Source organism: Galeopterus variegatus, unplaced genomic scaffold (genome assembly GCF_000696425.1).
Source record: "Galeopterus variegatus unplaced genomic scaffold, G_variegatus-3.0.2 Scaffold2105, whole genome shotgun sequence".
Lineage (NCBI taxonomy): Eukaryota > Metazoa > Chordata > Mammalia > Dermoptera > Cynocephalidae > Galeopterus > Galeopterus variegatus.
Window position 1 is genome coordinate 297,578 of NW_007728216.1, and position 22,848 is coordinate 320,425.

Sequence of the window (22,848 nt, forward strand, 5' to 3'; positions counted from 1 at the left end):
TGAATGGACTAAAAATGGTGGTCAGGGGTGTGGTTCCGAGGGCTTTAAAAGAAGAGGAGAGTCTGCCTTTTGCTTTCTCTGCTTCCACCATCTTGCAGTGTGAGACCCCTGAGTCACTGTCTCCACCACCAGATGGACTTTGGACTTCCCAGCCTCAGAAACTGTAAGCAATAAATTTTATTTCTTTATAAATTACCCAGTTCCAAGTATTTTGTCATAAGCAAGAAAAATGGACTAATACAGATGCCCTTTAAAATTAAATAAAATTTAGGGCCAATCCCGTGGCGCACTCGGGAGAGTGCAGAGCTGGGAGTGCAGCGACGCTCCCGCTGCGGGTTCAGATCCTATATAGGGATGGCCGGTGCACTCACTGGCTGAGCGCGGTGCGGACGACACCAAGCCAAGGGTTGCGATCCCCTTACCGGTCACAAAAAGGAAAAAAAAAATTAAATAGAAATTGTAAAGTGTGGATAAACTTTTCCATGGGTGCCAGTCTGTCATAGTGCCCTCCATAATGGTTCTACCCCACTGGTGGGAAAGTGGCAGTAGGAATGCAAACTGGTAGAACCATTCTGGAGAGCAACTGACAAATGTCTGTTATATTTAATGTGTGCTTATCCTTGACCCAAAAATTCCACTTTTAAGAAAACTATCCTTCTGAAACTTCACACAAATATGAAATACACACACACTTATACTCACATACATATACACACACTTGCATATACACTCACATACATATACACAAACATGCACTGCAGCACTGAATAAAACAGACAGAAAAGGTTAGCAGCAAATTATTCATTGTTACAGAATAAGAAAAAGAAAGGCATATTTACAAATTGAAACATTAAGTTATTAAAAAGGGTAAGATAGACCTATATGCAATAACATGGAAATATATCCAGAGTAATTAAATGAAAACAAATAAATGGCAAACTGGTATGCACAGTACAACCCATTGTTGTTCAAAATAAAGCAATGTTCTGGAATATGCATACACACAGTATTGTTGGCAAACTACAGCTGGCTGGCCACCTATCTTTGTAAATAAAGTTTTATTGGAACTTAGCCATGCTCATTTATTGCAAGAGACACCATATAACCCACAAGGCCAAACATATTTACTATTTAGCCCTTTAAGAAAAAGTACAACTCCTGATACATACCAAATTAACTGCAACTCTCTGCTCTACTTTTACTTATCTACTCTTATCTACTTTTACTTATTATACATTTCTATAACAACTGAACATTTTAATTTTTTTACATATTCCTGATATATAAAAAATACATATATAAATATATATTATTATATAAAATATAATATTTGTATAATAAGAAATATGTAAAAAAAAATTTTCAGAGAATTGTTTAAATACCATGTGAGCATTAAATGATGCAGGTATATATCCGCTGACACAAAAATATCTCTACCATATACCAAGTTTTAAAACACAGTTTTAAAATATCTGTGTAGTAGGACTAACTATAAGTGATTTTCTATTTCTTTAGGACTAACTATAAGTGATTTTCTATTTATTTCTGACTTGTCAAATTTCTTAACACAAAACATATATTAGTTTATTAATTATAAAAAATAAAGATATTTTTATTATAGCCAAAATAAAATAAATCTCTATTAAAATATTTTGTAAGTATATACTGTATACTTTTCTATTTTCCTAACAGTCATATAGTCAGCATAATTTTACCTTTTCTTGAGGAGCTGGCATTACTATGAGCACAATTTAATATAATGAGTTCCAGAAGTACAGGCATACCACAGAGACATTGGGGGCACTGCAATAAAGCAAATACTGTAATAAAGCAAGTCGCATGAATATTTTGGTTTCCCAATGCATATACGAGCTATGTTACCTCTATTAAGTGTGCAATAGCATTATATCTAAAACAATGCACACACCTTAATAAAAAAAATAGTTTATTGCTAAAAAATGGTAACAATCATCTGAGCCTTCAGCAAGTTGTAATCTTTTTGCTGGTGGAGGGTCTTGCCTCCATGTTGATGACTGATCTGGGTGGTGGTTGCTGAAGGTTGGGGTGGCTGAGGCAATTTCTTGAAATAAGATAACAACAAAGTTTGCCACATCAATCGACTGTTCATGAAAGATTTCCCCATAGCATATGATGCTGTTTTATAGCATTTTACCCATAGTAGAACTTCTTTCAAAATTGGAGTCAATCCTCTCAAACCATGCTACTGTTTTATCAAGTAAGTTTATATAATACTCTAAATCTCTTTGTCATTTCAACAATGTTCACAGCATCTTATCCAGGGGTAGATTCTGTCTCAAGAGACCACTTTATTTCCTCATCCACAAGAAGCAGCTCCTCACCCACTAAAGTTTTATCATGAAATCGATTGCAGCAATTCAGCCACATCTTCAGGCTCCACTTTTAATTCGAGTTCTCTTGCTGTTTCCATCACATCTGCAGTTACTTCCTCCGCTGAAGTCTTGAACCCCTCAAAGTCATCCATCAGGGCTAAAATCAGCTTCTTCAAAACTCCTGTTACTGCTGATATTGTGACCTCCTCCTACGAATCCCTAATGTTCTTAACGGCATCTAGAATAAGGAATCCTTTCCAGGAGGTTTTCAATTTACTTTGCCCAGATCCATTGCAGTAATCACTATTTATGGCAGCTATGGCCTTATGAAATGTATTTCTTAAATGATAAGACCTGAAAGTCAAAATTAATCCTTAATCCATGGAGTACTAGGTGAGTAATAGAGAACGGATGTTGTATTAGTCCATTTCTGTTGCTTAATACAGAATACTTGAAACTGGATAATTTATAAATAAATGAAATTTATTTCTTACAATTTGGGAGGCTGGGAATTCCAGAGTTCAGGGGACACACCTTATGAGGGTCTTCTTGTGAGTGGTGACTCTACAGCGATGTAGGGTATCACATGGCAAATGACCTAAGCAAGAGCTAACCTCCTCACTTGCTCTCCTTTTAAAGCCATCAGAACCACACCAATTACCACCCATTAAACCATCAATGGATTCATTCACAAGTGTACAGGCCTCACAATCCAATCACCTCTCATAAAGGCCCCACCTTCAATTAGCATAATAGGATCTTCTATTCTTAACACTGTTACAATGGAGATTAAGTTTATAACAAATGAACTTTTAGGGGTACTCATCTGACCCATAGCAGATATTATGTTAGCCAGGAATGAAAACATTAATGTCCTTGTACATTTCCATCAGAGTTCTTGAGTGACCAGGTGCTTTGTCAATGAGCAGTAATATTTTTTCTTCTTTTTTTTTTTTTTTTTTCTGGCACTGGCCAGTACTGGGATCCAAACCCTTGATGCTGTTGCTGTAAAGCAGCACTCTAATGAACTGAGCCAACCTGCCAGCCCAGCAGTAATATTTTGAAAGGAACCATTTTTTTCTGAGTAGGTCTGAACAGTGGGCTTAAAATAGTCAGTAAACCAAGCTGTAAACAGATGTGCTATCATCCAGGCTTTGGTGTTCCATTTACAGAGCACAGGCAGAACAGATTTAGCATAATTCTTAAGGGTCCTCAGATTTTTGGAATGATAAATGAGCACTAGCTTCAACTTAAAGTCACCAGCTGCAATAGTCCCTAGCAAGAGAGTAGGCCTGGCCTTTGAAGCTTTGAAGCCAGGCATTGACTTCTCCTCTCTAGCTATGAAAGGACTAAATGGCATCTTCTTCTAATAGAAGGCTGTCTGTCTACACTGAAACAATGACCTTTGCTAGGTCTTCTGGATGACTTGCTGCAGCTTCTGCATCAGCACTTACTGCTTCACTTCACACTTTTACATTATGGAGATGGCCTCTTTCCTTAAACTTCAGGAACCAATGACTTCTGCTAGCTTCACATTCTTCTTTTGCAGCTTCCTTATCTCTCTTAGCCTTCATACAATTGAAGAGAGTTAGGACCTTGCTCTGAATTAGGCTTTAACTTAAGGGAATATCGTGACTGGTTTGATCTTCTATCTAGACCACTAACACTTTCTCCGTATCAGCAATAAAGCAGTTTTGCTTTTCACTAGTGTGTTCACTGGAGTAGCACTTTTAATTTCCTCAACAACATTTCCTTTGCATTCATGACTTGGCTAACTGGGGCAAGATGCCTAGCATTGCCCTATCTTGGCTTTTGAAATGCCTCCCACACTAATCATTTCTAGCTTTTGATTTAAAGTGAGAGACATGCGACTCTTCCTTTCACTTGAGCACTTAAAGACCATTATAAGGATTATTAATTGGAATATTTCAATATTGTTGTGTCTCAGGGAATAGGGAGGCCCAAAGAAAGGGAGAGAAATGGGAAAATGGCCAGTATCTGTTAACTTCACTGTCTAGCGTGGGCGTGATTCATGGTGCCCCAAAGCAAGTACAATAGTAACATCAAAGATCCCTGATCACAGATCACCATAACAGATATAATAATAATGAAAAACTTTAAATACTGTAAGAATTACCAAAATGTGACAGAGAAAAATGAAGTGAGCCCATGTCATTGGAAAAATGGCACCAATTGACTTGCTCACCGCATGGTTGCCACAAACCTTCAATTTGTAAAAGACCCAGCACAATACAACAAAGTGCAATAAAATGAGATATACCTGTATCTAACGTTGTAAGTGGTGTAATAAAGAGAAATAAAATGGGATGGATTTGAGCAGTGTTCCTGAAACTTCTTCTTAAAAGTTCTAACAATCTGCCTCTTTGGTCATTTGTTTCTTTCTCCATTAAGATATGTGGCCATTATCCACAGCTGGGCAGCATAGCACAGATGGCTGCCTTTTAAAATATCAGTATTGGGCTGGCTGGTTAGAGTGCTGTGTTATAACGCCAAGATCAAGGGTTCAGATCCCCATCCGGCCAGCCACAAAAAAAAAAAAAAAAAAAAAAAAGGTAAGAAAACACCACGGTTAATGTGCTCAAGTAGAAGGAATCTTCTTTCAAGTATTTCTCCTGTTCCATAAGAATCTGCTTCTTCATTGTTTCTATCAGTGTCCTTGACTAACCAGAATTCAAAACAATATAATTTTTGCATCTGTATCTGCCACAAGTACCTCCATCTCAGTTTACACCCACTCTTTCATCTCTAGTCATCTAAATTTGATCCTTAGGAGCAAACGCAAGCTAATCCTCATCACTTCACGAAAGTCAACATAAAGGAGGAAAGAAAAAATAGAAAGTATCCAGGGCACTCCCAGGTAAAGATGGTAAACTACACAGCCGTCGTTTAACCTATGCTGACTTCTAGACACCCCACCAAAACAGTAAAGCTGTTTTTCTCTTTTTTTTTTTTAAGCATAAATCCATGAGGCCAAAGATAATAAGAAGGGAGACAATAGCAACAAAACTTCAGAAGCTGGAAAGCAGATGGGTGAGTGGTAATTAATTTAGCAGACCTGAAAAGGCTGAACCTTAAATAAGAAGTAAGAAAAACCAAGAAGCAATCCAATTTTTTCCATAGAACCCCACCCACAAAAGGCACAGGAATTTTATACCAGGTACTACTGAAAATAAAGGTAAAGAAGGAACTAAATACAAAAGGACTAGGTGAAAACCTATCTATGAAGCAATTTGATTCCTAAATTCTCAACACCACTCCAAAACCTCCCCCACTGCAAAAGATCTGAAATGTATTTTCTTTTTTTTTTTTTCCTTTTTGTCTTTTTTACTGACCGGTAACGGGATCACAACCCTCAGTGTCACGCCCGTACCAGGGACCGGCAACGGGATCGCAACCCTCGGTGTTGCACCTGCACCGCGCTCAGCCAGTGAGCGGGAACCGGTCTCCACATGGGATCCGAACCTTCGGCGGGAGCGCCGCCACACTCCCAAGTGGCGCACTCTCCAGGCCGGCCCTGAAATGTATTTTCTGAAGGGAGTGAAGCAGTTGAGGGCATGGGTATCACACTGAAAACTGGGGGAGTAAGTAGGAGTTTACAGTGAGTACTGAGACCATCCTTTCTCACCCAGCCTTTTTCTCTCACTCAGATCCCAGAACAATTACAGGCCTATACTCTCCAGCAAGAGATTGGAAGTGCTTCTCTAGGGTACTTAAGAGGAAAAACCTAAATATACTGATATTAGAGATAACCCCAAAGAAATAAAATACACTGATATTGTGTAACAAAGAATTTAGCTGGTCTTCATCTCCAGTTCCTAGAGGTAGCCACTAAATGCTTGGAATTTCCTGAGTGATGAATGTCTTTGTTACTTAGGTGGGCCCCTGGGACCACACCTGTTAGATTATATTAATGAGGTTGCCTCAGAATGGGCCCCTAGCTAACTCATGCTAATAAGATGACTCAAGATGGGGGCTGACCATGCCAGAAAGACCAACCATGTGATCAAAGTATTGGGAATTTCCAGCTGACCTCCAGGGAAGGAAGAGAGGCTGAAGATTGAGTTTGACCACATGGCTAATGAACCAATAAATCATGCCTACATAATGAAACCTCAATAAAAACTCTGTACACTGAAGTTTGGGTGAGCTTCCCTATTTGGCAATATTTTGTATTATTATCACACTTTGACGTGCCTCAGTGTGCCAAGAGGGTAATGTCCTGACTCCATGAGGAGAGGACAATGAAAACTGCATTTGGAACCTTCCCAGACCTTGCCCTATATGTGTCTCCCTTTGGCTATAATAAAACTGTAAAAGTATGCTTTCGGTGAGTTCTGTGAGTGATTCTAGCAAATTACTGAACATGGGGTGAGGGAAGTGTGAAACCCCAAATTTAGAGGCAGCTGGTCAAAATTGAGGATAGCTTGGGAATGCCCAAACTAGTGGCTTGTGTCTGAATTAAGGGCAGTCTTGTAGAGGACAATGGCCTTAACCTGTGGAGTTTGGCCAAGTCCAGGTAGTTGGTATGAGAAGTCACTGCATATATTAATGATATACCCAAGGAAATGTCTCAGCCAGATCATCCTATAATGAAGACCACCCAACAACTCAGTACCTCCCATCAACCTTTCAGTGTTCCACTCTTAAACATGGGCTAAAGGCTAAGGATCTCCAGACATATTTGGAAAAAACATAAAAACCTTCAGAAAAGCTACCATCGATAACCTCAAAGACAAAACAAAAAAGAGTGCCTAGAAATTAAAAAATATGAGAGACAAAATGAAAAACTCCATAAAGTGCTGGAAAATAAAGCTGAAGAAATCTCTCAAAAAATAAAGCAAAAACACAGAGAAATAGAAAATACAGTAAATAAGGAAAAATTAGAAGACAAGTTCAGGGGACCCAAATGCTGAATAACAGAATTCCAGAAAGAGAAAAGCGGGGGCGGGGGGGGGCGGTGTCAAACAAATAATTTAAGAAAATATCCAAGAATTAATTGACATAAATTGCAGGATTTAAAGTCCCCACTGAGGACCCAACACATGTATGAAAGAGACCTATACACAGGCACATCACTGAGAAATGTCAGACAGTATGGGATGAAGACCTTACAAGATTCCAAAAAATAAGTCACATATAAAGGACGAAAAATCAGGGCCGGCCCCATGGCTCACTCGGAGAGTGGCGCTGGTAGCGCCGAGGCTGCGGGTTCGGATCCTATATAGGGATGGCCAGTGCACTCACTAGCTGAGCATGGTGCGGACCCCACCATGCTGAGGGTTGTGATCTCCTTACCGGTCAGGAAAAACAAAAAAATAAAAAATAAATAAAGGATGAAGAATCAGAATAGCATTAGATTCTCAAAAAGAACACTGGAAGCTACAGGGGGAAAAGGCTTTAAAATCTCAGGGAATATTATTTCCAATCTAGGATTCTACACCCAGCCAAACTTTCAATTAAACATGAGAGTTAAGGGGAAAAAAGACCTTTATAGACATAAAAGTACTCAAAACTTTACCTCTCTTAGAACTTTCTCAGGAACCTAATAGAAGATCTGATCCCCTAAAATCTGTGGATAACCAATAAAGAGGAAGCTACAGAATTCTAGAAACAGGACATCCAACACAAGAGAGTGATAAAGGAAATCCTGAGATAATGGCAGATTGAGATCCTAGAACAATTCACTGCTGCACGCCTAGAGAACAAACAGTCCAGACCATTATGGATCAGAAGGCTCCAGGAAAGATTTCAAGAAAAAGAAAGTGATAAAATACCTAAGGTACCTGAATATACCAGAAGGATATTTAAACAACTACAGAGGGATGGGGTATTAAACTAGGCAAAGAAACAAAAACTGATACTTATTAATTCTAGGGCGGCTAAATAATGTTGTACAGAAAAGGAAAAGTAAACATAATATAGTATATGGCTCAGTAATGGATACCATTAACACAATCATCATAATGCAAACACTGAATATTATTCTTTTTTTTTTTTTTTTGTCTTTTGTCTTTTTCCATGTCCGGCAACGGATCACAACCCTCAGTGTTGCCCCCATACCAGACCGGGGACCGGCAACGGGATCGTAACCCTCGGTGTTGCTCCCGCGCCTCGCTCAGCCAGTGAGCGGGAACTGGTCTATATGTGGGATCCGAACCCTCGGGCGGGAGCGCCGCCACGCTTCCCAAGCGGCGCACTTATCCAGTGCGCCACCGGGCTGGCCCTAACACTGAATATTATTCTAACCGAAATTACGAAGGGAAAATGGCAGGACAAGAAAGACATGTATGCAAAGGCAGCCTGGGGGTAGGTGGAATGAAAAGCATGTTTGGGTGAGAAAGCAAGCGGAAACCTCACCTGCATAATAGGAAGTTCACAGATAACAGCTATATCTGAAAAATCAAGAAGTAGCTCATAGAGCACGTTATTTAGATACGGAAGTAATCACCGAATAAATGAGATGAAAGAATTTAAAATGGGTGGCTCTGAGGAAAGGGAAATTTGAAGACTGTTGGAAGTGGGAAGAACTGCCCTTTTTTATTACAAGAATCATAACATTTTGATTCTTTAAATACATGCGTATATAACTTTTAGTTAAACACTGAAATACAGCAAATGTTTACACACTCATGTACACACACAATGTTCCAGACAGAACCCTTCTATTTGATCTGTCTCTTTTTTTTTTAAATCTTTAAGGCAAGAGAGAACATGGCACATGCATAAGGAACGAAAAATACAACAGAAACCCAGGATGTGAAAAGGAGAATGGCAATAAACGATACTGAAGATGCAGGAAAATCCTGGTTCTCAGGAATTAATAAATGCTTACATAATTGACGGCTTATATTGGGACAAGCAGGAAAATTTTAATATAAACTAGGTATGATGTTGGTATGGTATTATCATTTAAAAGTGATATATGTATTTTTTAAAGCGATATATAACTACAGTGAAATGTCACAATTTATATAATTTACTTTAAATATTCTTCAACAATTAGATAAAACAAATGTTGCAAAATATTAGTAAATGTTAAGTCTGGGTGATGAGTATATGAGTATCATATATTTCCAATTTTCAGTACATTTGAAAATTTTCTTAATAAAAAGTCAAGAAAAAAATTACTTTGTAAAGACTTATGCATGAAATAATGAGTTCAATTTCCATGATTATGTTTAAATGGGGATAGGTTGAAGAGGAGAAAACTAGAAATATTCTACGGTTATCTTACCATATCCTGCCATAGAAGCACCATTCTCGACATCCACCGTGTTCTTATTTTCCTCTGCTAGAGCTTTAACATATCTTTTGCTTAAATCTAGTATTTGTTCACGTAACTTGACACTGCTTTGATGTCTTGGTTGCTGAAAAGTATAGTGAAGTAACATCAATCCCCAAATGAGTCCAAATACAAGCAACAGTAAACTCAATTTCTGGGACATATTTTTTCTTGAGATTGTAAAAAACATTTCTGATGAGGCAAACAGATTTGATTAAAAAGTGGTAACTGGAGACAAGCCACCAAACAATCAAGACTTTGAGGAAAAAAGAAAAAAAAGTCTCCTTTAATATTTTATATTCTCCATCTTCAGCAAGGTTGCCTCCACTCTATTAACTCTGTAAAATTGAGAAGAAAAAAGGCAATTAGTCTTAACCTATATGAGTAACAGAATAGACAGTGATAAATAAGAGATTCTATAGTTTTGATTTGGAACTATATTACCTTCTTTGACAACTTTCTCCACCACTAAGTAAGCTTTCTTGTATTTAACAGTTTCATTTACACATCATTTCAAAATTTGAACTAGAAATAAACATCAATACATTGAAAATATCTGAAAAAATGCCACTATGGTTACAAAACTCTTTGAATGATTTCTTCTCATTTGTAACTTAAACCATTGATATATAATAAGATTTATAGAAGATCTCAGTCTATTCAAATACATGTCACCAACCTAAATGCCTAAAAGCTAGTCCTCAAAAAAAAAAAAAAGCCAAAATGAAAATTAGAAATAAAGAAAGGTAAAACAGATTGGAAAATCAAAATGTCTGTCTGACTAACAAGAATAAGTCGTGTGCCAATGTTTGAAAGTATCACTATAAGATATTACTAACAGGAATGTGGTAATCTTTGGAAGGATCCAACTTCAGATAACAAATAAGTTACACTATTTATCCTAGTACCCACTGGAAGGATCACCTGGGAATCTGTCCTGAAACAATTGCAACAGGGTTGTTTCTAAGGTTGACATGACAACACAGCCAGAAAAGTGACATCACTAGAGAATTAAGAACATAGACTCGTAGGTATTTTGGCAGGCGAAAGTTAAAATAACAGCCTAGAAAGCTCTAGGGGTATGTGTGGGTATGTGTGTCCAAGGCTAAAAAGGGAAAAGACTGGAAACCAGAGGCAAACAGTACTTCAGTTAAATAACAGCAACAACGATTACTATAATCACTACGTTCTAGATGCTGCTCTAACCACCTTTTATGAATTAACTCATTTTATCCTCACAATACTTCCCATACTAATAACATTCTCACTTAACAGGAAAGAAAACTGAGGCAAAGAGAAGCTAAATACCTTGTCCAACATCACATAACTGGATAATGCTAGAGACAAGATTCAAAGCTCAGGCTCTTAACCACTGTCTCTCTTCTACAGCAAAGGCAATAAAACAGCAGCCGAAGATGCAACAGTGAACAATTACTGAGATCTTATTATGTACCTGACTCTGAGGTAAACACTTCACAAGGGTTATTTCATTTAATATTTGCAATAAACTCACAAGGAAGATATTATTACTGTTATTATTATTCTCACTTTAAAGATGGTCAAACTAAGGCTCAGAGAGGTTGGTCTGCCCAAAGTGTTTTTGCACAGGCCAACTGACTTCAGTTGCCTAAACTTTGGCAAGAGCTGAAAGTCCAAAAGTTCAGAGTCTGTATCTCCATTCAGGGTCCGTCTTTTCCTTTAGAAAGTTCCTTATGCCCAGCCATGTTAGAACTTATAGGTTTTATAAAAATTTACAAAAGTAACAAATCCTAAGAGTGTAATGGCATTAGGCAGAGAACTGGAGATTCACTGGGAGGTGGGGGTGGGGTGGGGAATGGGATCGTCAAACACAGGGAGCCTCATCTACAAGAGGTAAAGTCCTTCCAAGTAGGTACAAGCTTAAGAATAACAGCACGTATGTTTCAATTTTTTAAAAGAAGAAAAAAGAATAACAACACCATACATAGAAAACAAAGTGGTGGTGCACAAGGCAGTGGCACAGCTGGTGAAGATATGCCCCCAAAGTAAAAAATCCCAGGGAACAAAGAGGGCTAGTTTAAACCTAGTGTTTCTCAGTATGAGGGACCCAAAGATCTAAATTGCAAACTTCAAATAAAGAGCCCTTATTGCTCTAAATTGATTGTACCATCAGATTCAGAAAAGAGAGCTTCATGAATGGAAAGTCTTCATAGCCTTGACTTCATACGCTTTGTCTGCTCAATACTGCCCTCAACAAAATAAAAGCAGCACAAACGTTCATCTCAGGCAAGTCAGGAGCTTTTATGGGGATTACTATAATAAACAATTTATATGCTTTGTAACTTATTGGTGTTTGTTATGTTTTCCCATAGTAATAAGAAGTAAAACATTCAATATGAAAAGGATCTGTCTTTGGGAATAGCAAAGAGATGAGAACTTGGAAGCACCTAATACCACTTTACACTAAGAATTCCAAAAGGAAAACCAAGAAATAAACTGGTTACAGGAGCTGCCAGGAAGAAAGGACACCCTGGAACCTTGTCCAAGTTAAAAAGACGGCCCAGGGCCGGCTCGTGGCTCACTCAGGAGAGTGCGGTGCTGATAACACCAAGGCCCCGGGTTCGGATCCCATATAGGGATGGCCGGTTAGCTCACTGGGTGAGCGTGGTGCTGACAACACCAAGCCAAGGGTTAAGATCCCCTTACCGGTTATCTTTAAAAAAAAAAAAAAAGATGGCCCAGAGCCAGCTTATGCCTGACAAAGGGCTGAACAGTTCAAAGTCCCATGAGCATTCCTTGCTGCAACCCAAGGCGGCCTGAAAACTGTTCTAAGGGTTCATTTCCACAAGCAATTCCAAGCAAGGCCAGTAGAGGTGACTAAGATTGCCAAAAGGATACAATTCTCCCTTTGGCCTCTTCTCGGGGAATGATTCACATTAAAATCACCTGCAGGGTTTTTTTTTTTTTTAAATCCCAGTGCCAGGTCACACCCTATACCAATTAAATTAGAATGCCTGGAATAAGAGCCAGGCATCAGTATTTAAAAAAAAAAATAACACTAGGTTATTCCAATGTGCAGCAAAGTTTGAGAACCACTATCCAAATCTCAAATTTCTTCATGAAGCAGCTGCATGTAGGGCCACTAAATTCAAAGTTACAAGTCAGTTCATCAGGTGTGACACAGGAATCCTGCTACTTAGACCTACCCATAATGACCTTGAAGCGGAAGGAGTAAGGGGGAGAGAAAACAGGTGACTTTTGCTGGAACCCAAGTCATTACTGCCAGGGTGGGCCAGACCTTATATTTACTAGGGAAGGGTGAGGTAGAATAAAGAGAAAGTGATTTCCACTGGTACCGCTTTAGCCCCTAGGATCAATATGAATACTCTGTTCTGTTCTCTGTGATTCCACATAGGAAAAAAAAGAGACAAGAAGTTTTTAATTACTTAGCAACTGGAGGTAATTTATTTATGTACTTTTAATTTAGTGATTAGGAAGGAAAATTATTCTTAGCCTCAATCTTTAGGAAAGAAAAACAAAGAAAAGACAGAATGCAATGTCTCTTCTTTCTGCATAACATTCAAAGCTACAAGTGACAGAGGAACTTACACTTTGAACCTCTCCAACTTCTCTTTATGTTTCAAATACTGGTCCAGCTCCTTGAAGGCCACCTACATCAGGACAGAGTCACTAACGAGGACCTTGCTAGGCCAACACTGTTACTGAGGGCTTATGGCTACATCTAGCGTGGTCTTTTAATAAAGGAATCTAATGAGTCCTTCCTCTACCAAAATAGTCTACAATCTAAAAACTTTTTAATCTTAACCTCTAGGCCTCCATATTGTCAACTAATCACTTACTAAAAATAAAACTTCAAATTCATCCCAAGTAATTGAAGAGTTTTTAAGGCAAAAATTAAAAGCATCCTCACCTTTATCATCATTATTATAGGTTGAGGATCCCTTATCCAAAATGCTTGGGACCACAAGTGTTTCAAATTTCGGATTTTCAGATTTGGGATGATCAACCTGTATTCTGACCTAAAATAATCTCCTGAATATTTTTAGGATTCCCAGGAGGAAGTTCTCCCCCAACTACAGAAATTACAAAAGGATTTAAAATCTATATGGCACAAAGGTAGAAGAATTTAAGGAGAGAAGACACACTTAAAATTAAGTATCTGTAAAGTACTAGACCTGCAGAAAGGCAACAGAGTCCAAGCACCATCACCTCCTGTTAGATTCCTACAGCTGTTTCTCAAGTGGTTTTCTAGATTCTTCTCCATCCTCCCTTCAATCCATTCTCCTTAGAGCAGTCAAAATATTCTTTCAAAAACAAAAGTCAGGATGTGAATAGACATTTTGCCAATGAAAAAATGCTCAACATCACTAATCATTAGGGAAATGTTAGGGAAATGTAAGTTAAAACAACCATGAAATGCCACTTCACAACCCTGAGGAATGTCCATTATCAAAAAAAATCCAGAAAAGTGTTGCCAAGGATGTGAAGAAATTGAAACTCTTCTGCATTGCTCTTGGCAATGTGAAGGGATACAGGTGCAGTTGAAAACAGTATCCATTCATGGAACTAGAAAACTTAAATAAGATTACCATATGACCCAGAATTCTACTTCTGAGTATATACACAAAAGAACAGAAAGCAAGGACTCAGAGACACTTGTACACCAATATTCACTGCAGCATTATTCAGAATAGCCAAAAGGCGGAAACAACCCAAGTGTCCATCAACAGATGGATGGATAAACAAAATGTGGTATATAAATACAATGGAATATTCTAGCCATAAAAAGGAATGATGTTGGGCCGGCCCAGTGGCGCACTGGAGAGTGCGCCGCTTGGGAGCGCGGCAGCGCTCCCGCCGAGGGTTCGGATCCCATGTGGAGACCGGTTCCCGCTCACTGGTTGAGCGCGGTGCGGGCGCAACACCGAGGGTTGCGATCCCATTACCGGTCAGTAAAAAAGACAAAAAAGGAAAAAAAAAAAAAAGGAATGATGTTCTGATACATGCTATGACATAGATGAACCTTGAAGACACTATGCAAAGTGAAATAAGTCAGACACAAAAGGACAAATATTGTGATTCTACTTATATGGAATATCTAGAATAGGCAAATTCATAGAGACAGAAAGTAGAATGGTGGCTGTCAGGGGCTGGGGGAAGGGGAAGATGGAGAGTTATGATTTAATGGGTATGGAGTTTCAGTTTGGGGTAATGAAACGGTCCTGAAGATGGATGGCAGTGATGGTTGCACAATGATATCAATGTACTTAATGTCACTGAACTATACACTTAAAAATGGTTAAAATGGTAAATTTAAACTTATATATTTTTTTGCCACACACCCAAAAGTAAATCATACCATTTCCCCTGCTTAAAAACCTTCCAACAGTTTCCCACTGCATTTAGAATAATATTCAAACTCTTTACCACGGTCCACAAGGCCCTACATAATCTGACTTCTACCAACCTCTCTCTGTCCTAATCTCACACCTCTTCCCTCTTGTTCAATGTGCTGTAGGCACACTAAGCAAAATACACTAAATTCTTTCTGACCTCAGGGTCTACACAATTGCTATTCCCATGCTTGGAGTGTGCTTCGCATGGCTTGTTCCTTTTCGCTCTTTAGTACTTATCTCAAATGTAAATTCTTCAAAATGTAATACCCCCCAAAAAGACTGAGAATGATAAATGCTGGCAAGGTTGTGGAGAAAAAGGAACTCTCATACACTGTTGGTGGAACTTCAAAACGGTGCAACCTTTATGGAAAATGGTATGGAGGTTCCTCAAACAATTGCAGATAGATCTACCATATGACCCAGCTATCTCACTGCTGGGAAAATACCCAGAGGAATGGAAATCATCATGTCGAAGGGATACCTGTACTCCAATGTTCATTGCAACACTATTTGCAATAGCCAAGAGTTGGAACAAGCCCAAATGTCCATCATCAGATGAGTGGATAAGGAAACTGTAGTTTATCTACACAATGGAATACTACTCTGCTTATAAAAAAGAATGAAATACTACCATTTGCAACAACATCGATGGACTTAGAGAAAATTATATTAAGTGAAACAAGTCAGGCATAGAAAGAGAAATACCACATGTTCTCAATTATTTGTAGGAGCTAAAAATAAAGAAATAAACACACAAACAAATAAAGGGTTGGGGGGAAGAAGACACAACCACCACAACAATTCCTGGAACTTGTTAAGACAAGTGAACAGATATGATGTAGTGGGGAGAGGGAGAGGAGAGAGGAAGGGGGAAAGAGGAACAGGTAAAGGGTCACAAAAACAACTACAAGGCATATTGAGAAGTTAAAATTAATAAATAAATTAATTAATTAAATAAAATGATAAAAAAACTTTTAAAAAACCAAGAGATTTTTATAAAGAAAAAAAATGTAGTACTCCCATTCCTATCTCACCTCGAGAATCAAGGTACTCTCTTTCTCCATATGAAATTACATATTCTATCTTTAAAACCTCGAGCAAGTTAAAAAAAAAAAAAGTCAGAATACGGTGTTGAAACATTAAAGTCAAGGATTCAGATCCCTGTACCAGCCAGCCAGAAAAAAAAAAAAAAAAAAGCCTTGAGCAAGTTATTTTCTCTCTCTATGCCCTGATGTCTTCACTTATATAATGGGGACAATAGTACCTACCTAATACTGCTGAAGATTAAATAACACCTCATACTACTCAGTAAATAGCAACCTTTATTTTTAGTATCAGGCCCTTATGTAACAATGCTTATTCTTGATAATTTGAGTAACTCCAGTTAATACACAAGATGTTTCAACAGACCCAAATAAAACTTTTGATTAGCTTTCATGGGCCTCCATAATCCAGTCCCCAAAGACCAAATTTATTTCTCATTAGCCACAAAATCTCCCCCAATCAAGCTAGTCTTCTCTCTGTCTCATTATAATATCAATAATTATATCTTACATTTATATATTTTTACTTAGTCAGCATGTTTCCTTACATGTTTCCTGACATCTTCTCATTCAGTTAATAACATTCAGCTCTCAGAGAGGCTGCAGGCTTGAAAATTTTTTCTACTCAGAATTTGTGGACAACATGAAATATTTCACTGGTATTAAGTCACTGAAGAATTACCCAGTCCTAAAAGACGACCTAACAGCATATTGTTGATGAGAACAGTTCATCTTCCAAGTATTCTCCTAAAAGGAGACTACATAGAATATCTGTTTAAATGCTACCTCGGTTAGAAGGATTTCAAAACCTCATTACCTTATTCTAGCCCACAATGATCTTCTTCTAACTCCCATGGCACATTACTTTATACCAATTGATTTTACACATCATATCACCCAATTGTGTGTGAGTGCCTTGTCTCCTTGATTAAGTGCGGGGTCCCTTAAGGGCAAGAATAACATACCTTACACTGCTGCCACATCTCCCACAGAGCCTGGTGAGCAATCAGCAGTCACTGAGGAATGCCCCATAGTTTACTTTTAAACACATCCCTGGCCGGCCCATCGCTCACTCAGGACAGTGTGGTGCTGATAACACCAAGGCCACAGGTTCGGATCCCACATAGTGATGGCCGGTTGGCTCACTGGCTGAGCGTGGTGCTGACAACACCAAATCATTAAGATCCCCTTACCGGTCATCTTTAAAAAAAAAAAAAAAAAAAATCCCTGAGTCTAACTCTATCTTCTCCCCAGCAGCAATGTGACCTCCCTGCAATGGTTTTTGGTGGTAGAGGGGGAGAGGATGGATATTTGGAGGTAAAATTAAAGTGTCTTCAATTATCCATTTTTGGGCAAGAACCTGAGAGGAAATCTAACCCAATCCCCTCACATTTCAGATGAAAAAACTAAAGCCAAGAGATGTTAAGTGTCTTACCTAAAATGAGACAACCAGTTAGTAGCACAAACTGTACTGGGCCAGAACACAGGTCCTGACATACTGTCTAGGTATTTCTCTATACCACACTACCTCCCTAACCTCCACTAGAAAGACTGTGTTTGTAAATACTGCATGAATTCTATACTAAATAAAGCTTTGTTCTTTTTTGCTTTAAAAGAATGTAACTAGAAAATCATCCTAAAATCCTGAAGATGCCTAACTAGGACTGTTCATTAAATTATCAAGTTAACCCATTAAAATTTCAAATACCCTTTATTCACATAAATCAAAGTATTACAAAGTTGCTACAAGAAGGATTTAAGAAGTCTTATATTTTAGTTTTTTACACAGGCATAAAACTACAAGAGGAAAAAAATATGAAGTAAAACAAAGATAAATACAAGGTCTTCTGGAGATAGAAAACTTCACCATGATCAACAAGCATTTCCAGAAAACTGATAATACATTTTCAGAAAACAATTTGGAGGGGGGTGCATGAAGGCCCAGGCTCAAATACAACATTTACAATGTGCAGTTTCATTTAAAGCATGAAAGAACTTGGTTTATTCACTCATTTGTTCACTCATTCATTCACAATATTTATTAAAGAACCTATTATGTGCCAGGAACTGGAGATGTAAAAGGTAAAGAAAGGGGGCTGGCCAGTTAGCTCAGTTGGTTAGAGAGTGGTACTGATGACACCAAGGTCCAGGGTTTGATTCCTGAACTGGCCAGCTCCAAAAAAAGGGGGGGGGGGCGGGGGATAGAAAGGTAGGACTTCTGCTCATTTGGAGACTATGTTTTAGTAGGAGTGGGACAATAAGCAAACAAACACAAGCTAATTTCAGCTTGTGATAAATTGCTATGAAGAAAATAAACAGGGAGCTGTATCTGGGGAAGTCTACATGAAGTGTGGGGTCAAGGAAGGCTCTCTGGGGAGGTGATATTTGACGTGAGAAAGAAAAGGAAGTACCAAGTCTGGTTCCAATTTCCTTCCAACTAAAACCTTTTGAATTCTTTTCTGACCAGAACCTTGGGAGTGGGCAGTAAATTCCTTATTTCTATTCTCCTCAGTACAAACAAATGAGAATGAGAGGGTTCCCAATCCCTAGCATGGAATGACCTGGCTTGGAAAAATCATCCAAAGTGAACAGAAGGAAACCCGCAAGTAAAGAAAGCTTCGTGTTCCTGTTTCTTATGAGAACGGCAGTTTTGCTGTTTGGTAATATAAAGGAACAGTAATGATCTGATATGGTGGTCTTTACACAGAAAAACATATTCTTATTGGCATTTTCTAATACAAAGGGAGCAGTGACAAGATGAAGTATAGAATAAAATCTAGGTAGCAATCTGCCAGCTCATTTACTTAAAACAGTCATTAAGCATTTTAAATACAAATTTCCAAACTCCAAAATATTCCTTGTTAAGATACACAAAAGTAGAAAAACAAACATGGGTACATTTTTTCCTAAATTTTTATATTTATTACTGGCATTAACATCTCTACTCCAATTTACTAGATTTGGGGAGAAAAGTGCTGTTCAAAGCTCTATTATGCCACTTGCCAAACAGCACACCATGTAAACGACCAGATATTTCAGCAATTTTTCAGTGCTTTCTCCCTAGCCAGAGACCTAAAGCCAAATATATTAGTTCAACATTATTACTAGAGAAAAATGAAGACAAAAGATTCACTGAGTATTTAGATTAGAACACCTTCGTTATAAAGATAAAGAAGTGAAGCACAAAAAGGATTAATAATTACCCAACATCAAACAAATGAGGAAACATTAGGCATCCAAACTCTCAGCCCAGGACTTCAGTGTTTTTCAAAAGCAAAATCCACAGTTTGCAACTAGCACTTCATAAAAAAAACAAGATAAAATAGAAACCATTTGAGTAGACCATACACACTACAGATTTTGTTTTGTGAATCTCTTCTCTCAGTTTACTTATTTATTTACTTTTTACATACACAGACACATGCAAACACTTATACATCTACGGAGTCCTGATATAGAAAAATCTCTTTCTATGGGTTGTAGTCAAGAAGTTGAAAAAACACTGCATTTTTCACACTGTCTGTCATGAAGTACTTCCTTATATTTTTATGCAAACATTGCAATGGCAACATTAAAAACATTAATAGATGTTGGTTGGAGTAAGGTGTTGATAACAAGGTCAAGGGTTTAGATCCCAGTAAGAGGCACAAAACGAAACCAAAAAAAAATTAATAAGGGCAGGCCCGTGGCTCACTTAAGAGAGTGTGGTGCTGATAACACCAACGCTGTGGGTTTGGATCCCTATATAGGGATGGCCAGTTGGCTCACTTGGGAGAGTGTGGTGCTGACAACACCAAGTTAAGGGTTAGGATCCCCTTACTGGTCATCTTAAAAAAAAATAATAATAATAATAATAATAATAATAACAGATGGCTAATACTACCATAAAATCTATCATTCGAATCCCATTATTGCAATTATTCAGTGCTCTGCTTTTTGTACTGTTATGACTATAGCAAAAGTACAGCAATAGCAGCAACAAGCAAGCAGAAAAGCTCTTACTCTGCCAAAGGTGCTACAAGAATCACTACCTATTAGTCTCCAAAAGAATTTACAACTACAGAGGCATATATTTATTACAAAAAGACAGAGTATGTTTACCAGAGCTCAGAAGTTCAGACAGTTCTCTCCAAATAAGACTAAGAAAAAAGCCCTCCACAGACTTGACCGTGGAATGTAATTTCAGGGAAAAAGGCCCATTCCTAAAATATTTTCTCTACATAATATTGCCTGAGGCTAACATCTGGGGGAAAAAAATTAACATAGGGCACAGCCATCCACTCCATAATTAGGTCTAAGATTTAAAATGCACTGACTTAAAAGAAGCTACACTAAAATTCCAGCTAAGATACAAAAATATGAATCTCAAGATATCAGATCATTTTTAGATGGCATATTTGGGAGAGGGAGGAGAAGACAAAAGCACTGAAGATAACAAAAACAGATAAAAGAAATAGGGTAAAGTAGGGCTGAAATAAAAATAGACAATATTAGGGCAAAAGGAAAACTACTTAATCACTATACTACGGTAAAAGTTTAATCTAAAATATATTATGCAGTACTAGATTCTTCAATCACAAAGCTTGACCTGCCTACAGCCTCAGCCAATCATGTTTTGTGTCACATAACCCCATATCCCCTTCCACAGCTAAGTAGACTACCATTGGGCACCCTTGCCAGGGGCCTCTTACAAAGAGGCCCCAGAGAAAACCAGGGGGTTGGCAGAAGGAGGTAAAGGAGAAGAATTCACAAAAAGAAACAATGAAGTTGGGTTAGGGGATTGACAAGCTAAAGTTATGAAGAAGCAGGTATAATAGGTACAGAAGCTATGAGCAAAAAAGAAATATAGAGGCAGAAGAAAGAGAATTTAAAATGTCAAGAATGCAGAGAAAAGATACACAGCTGATGAGGGAGATGAACTGGTTGGTAGAGATTTCTGCCAGCTTTACAGTTCTTTCATGTTGTATTCCTTTTCTCAAGGTGGTTTGAGAGAACTATATGCCCTGGAGCAAAAAAAAAAACACAATGCCCTAAGACACAAATAAATAACTAAAAGGGTTTACATCAAATTTTTTCCCACGTTAAGAACAACCTCTAAAAACCATTATCATTGAAAGTCTGAGCAAGAAGAGTCCTTGGAATCAGACCAGTTCACTATTTTAGAAATGAAGAAATTAAGGACCACAAAGTAACCTAAGGTTACACAGACACAGAGCTAACAGAAGAACCAAGGTCCCGTAGTCATTACTCTCTGTCCTACACTGCGCTAAATAACACCAACACAGAAACGTTTTCCTCAAAGGCTTTCTGTTATCCTTATGATATACCTTCATTAGATTTCTCCTTTTCTTTCTCATATATATTTCTTAAAAATTCATCTGTCACTAAAGACATTACACGGACAAATCATCAGACCCAATAGCTTTCCCCCCCCCCCTCGTCTTACAATTTAAGACGTTTTTCAGGACATGTTATTTCACATATTGCACAATAGTGTTTGAACTCAAAGCAGTAAAAGGCACACATTTTAAAATGAAAAATAAATTTCAACTAAGAACCAGAAAAACGTGACATCACCAATGTCAGTAAAATTTAGGAGAACAGCCAAAACTGAAGAGTTTCACGAATGTAAAATTTTTCAAGTCATTCCTTATCCAATTTACTGCATTCATTCAACATGTCTTGAGAGCAAAAACTACAACTTGGAAAAAATCCCAAAGGGGGGAAATTATTAGCATGTGAGAAAGTGTAGAGAGGGACAGAAAAAAGTTGACGTACAGTAAAGATGGTGCAGAACACCTAGATTGCTTACTCTAACAAAACAAACACATAAGCTCCTCTAAAGATCCCCGAAGGACACAGTTGCGACAGCTGGGGGGGGGGCGGGGGAGGTGAATAAGTCCTTGTATCTCTAAAGCTGATCCACAAAAAAGCAGACTCATCAATTTCCTAAGACAATTCTCAGCCATCTTAAAACAGTGGAAATTAAGACGGCATGTTTTAAAGAATTCTTTGCTTAGGCTGAAGGTAAACAAAGTATAAAGTGAAGAACATACTACCTAGGGTGCTAATGATTACACAAAGAAAACCACAAAACTCTAAAGTCCAGAGGCCACTTCAGTCGTAAACAATAATAAGTATCACATTCAAAGAATCTTCTCATCAAATGAAGAACTAACGACGTTATAGATATATTATTTCTTGATTCTAACAACTAAAAGGTGGGTGTTGTTATCTGCATTTGATGGATGGGAAAACTCCGGCTTAGAGCCTCTAATTCACTAAATTCACAAAGGCAGGCAGTGACATCAGAATTCGAACCCAGGCTGTCTGAGCCACTGGACACCGCCACAGTCGACACAGCAGTTTAAGTCCATCCTTACCAGTCACCCAGGAGATGAGCTCCGAAGGAGTTAAAAAGGGGCATTTGACTTTCTCTCTCTCCCAAAGTAGAACAGAACTGAGCTGTCAAAAACAGAAAAAGAAGTGAGTGCGGCTGCCGCCCGGGCTCTCCATTCCCGCAGCTCGGGACGAGCCCGCCCCGCTTGGCTCACGCAGCCGGAGCCACGCTCGGTTCTCTCCCCGGGCCGCCGGGGCCGCGGCTGTCAGCCCCGGAGGGGCAGGGACGCAGCCAGAGGAAAGGACAAAGAGCCCTCCCCGCCGCGGCCGGGGGTGCTCGCCAGTCCCCGAGCCCGGTTGCCGCGACTGCGGCCCCGGCGCAGCGGGGACACGGGCTGGGGGCGCGGCGGGGGAGG

The 22,848-nt window shown here is 38.6% G+C and overlaps 1 protein-coding gene across 2 annotated transcripts in view; it reads right to left on the reverse strand.

Annotated features, from left to right (window-relative positions):
- CCDC126 (coiled-coil domain containing 126) overlaps positions 1 to 22,848 on the reverse strand; it is a 38,346-nt gene that overhangs the window by 15,146 nt on the left and 352 nt on the right. Inside the window, exons 2-3 of one of the 2 annotated variants that reach the window (XM_008580470.1) lie at positions 22,477 to 22,558; positions 9,607 to 9,992 (exon numbers count right to left, since the gene is read on the reverse strand). In XM_008580470.1, coding sequence (XP_008578692.1) covers positions 9,607 to 9,844 — 238 coding nt within the window. In that variant the 5' untranslated portion in view covers positions 9,845 to 9,992; positions 22,477 to 22,558. The remainder of the gene's footprint in view (positions 1 to 9,606; positions 9,993 to 22,476; positions 22,559 to 22,848) is intronic. The other variant, XM_008580471.1, reaches the window with a different exon arrangement.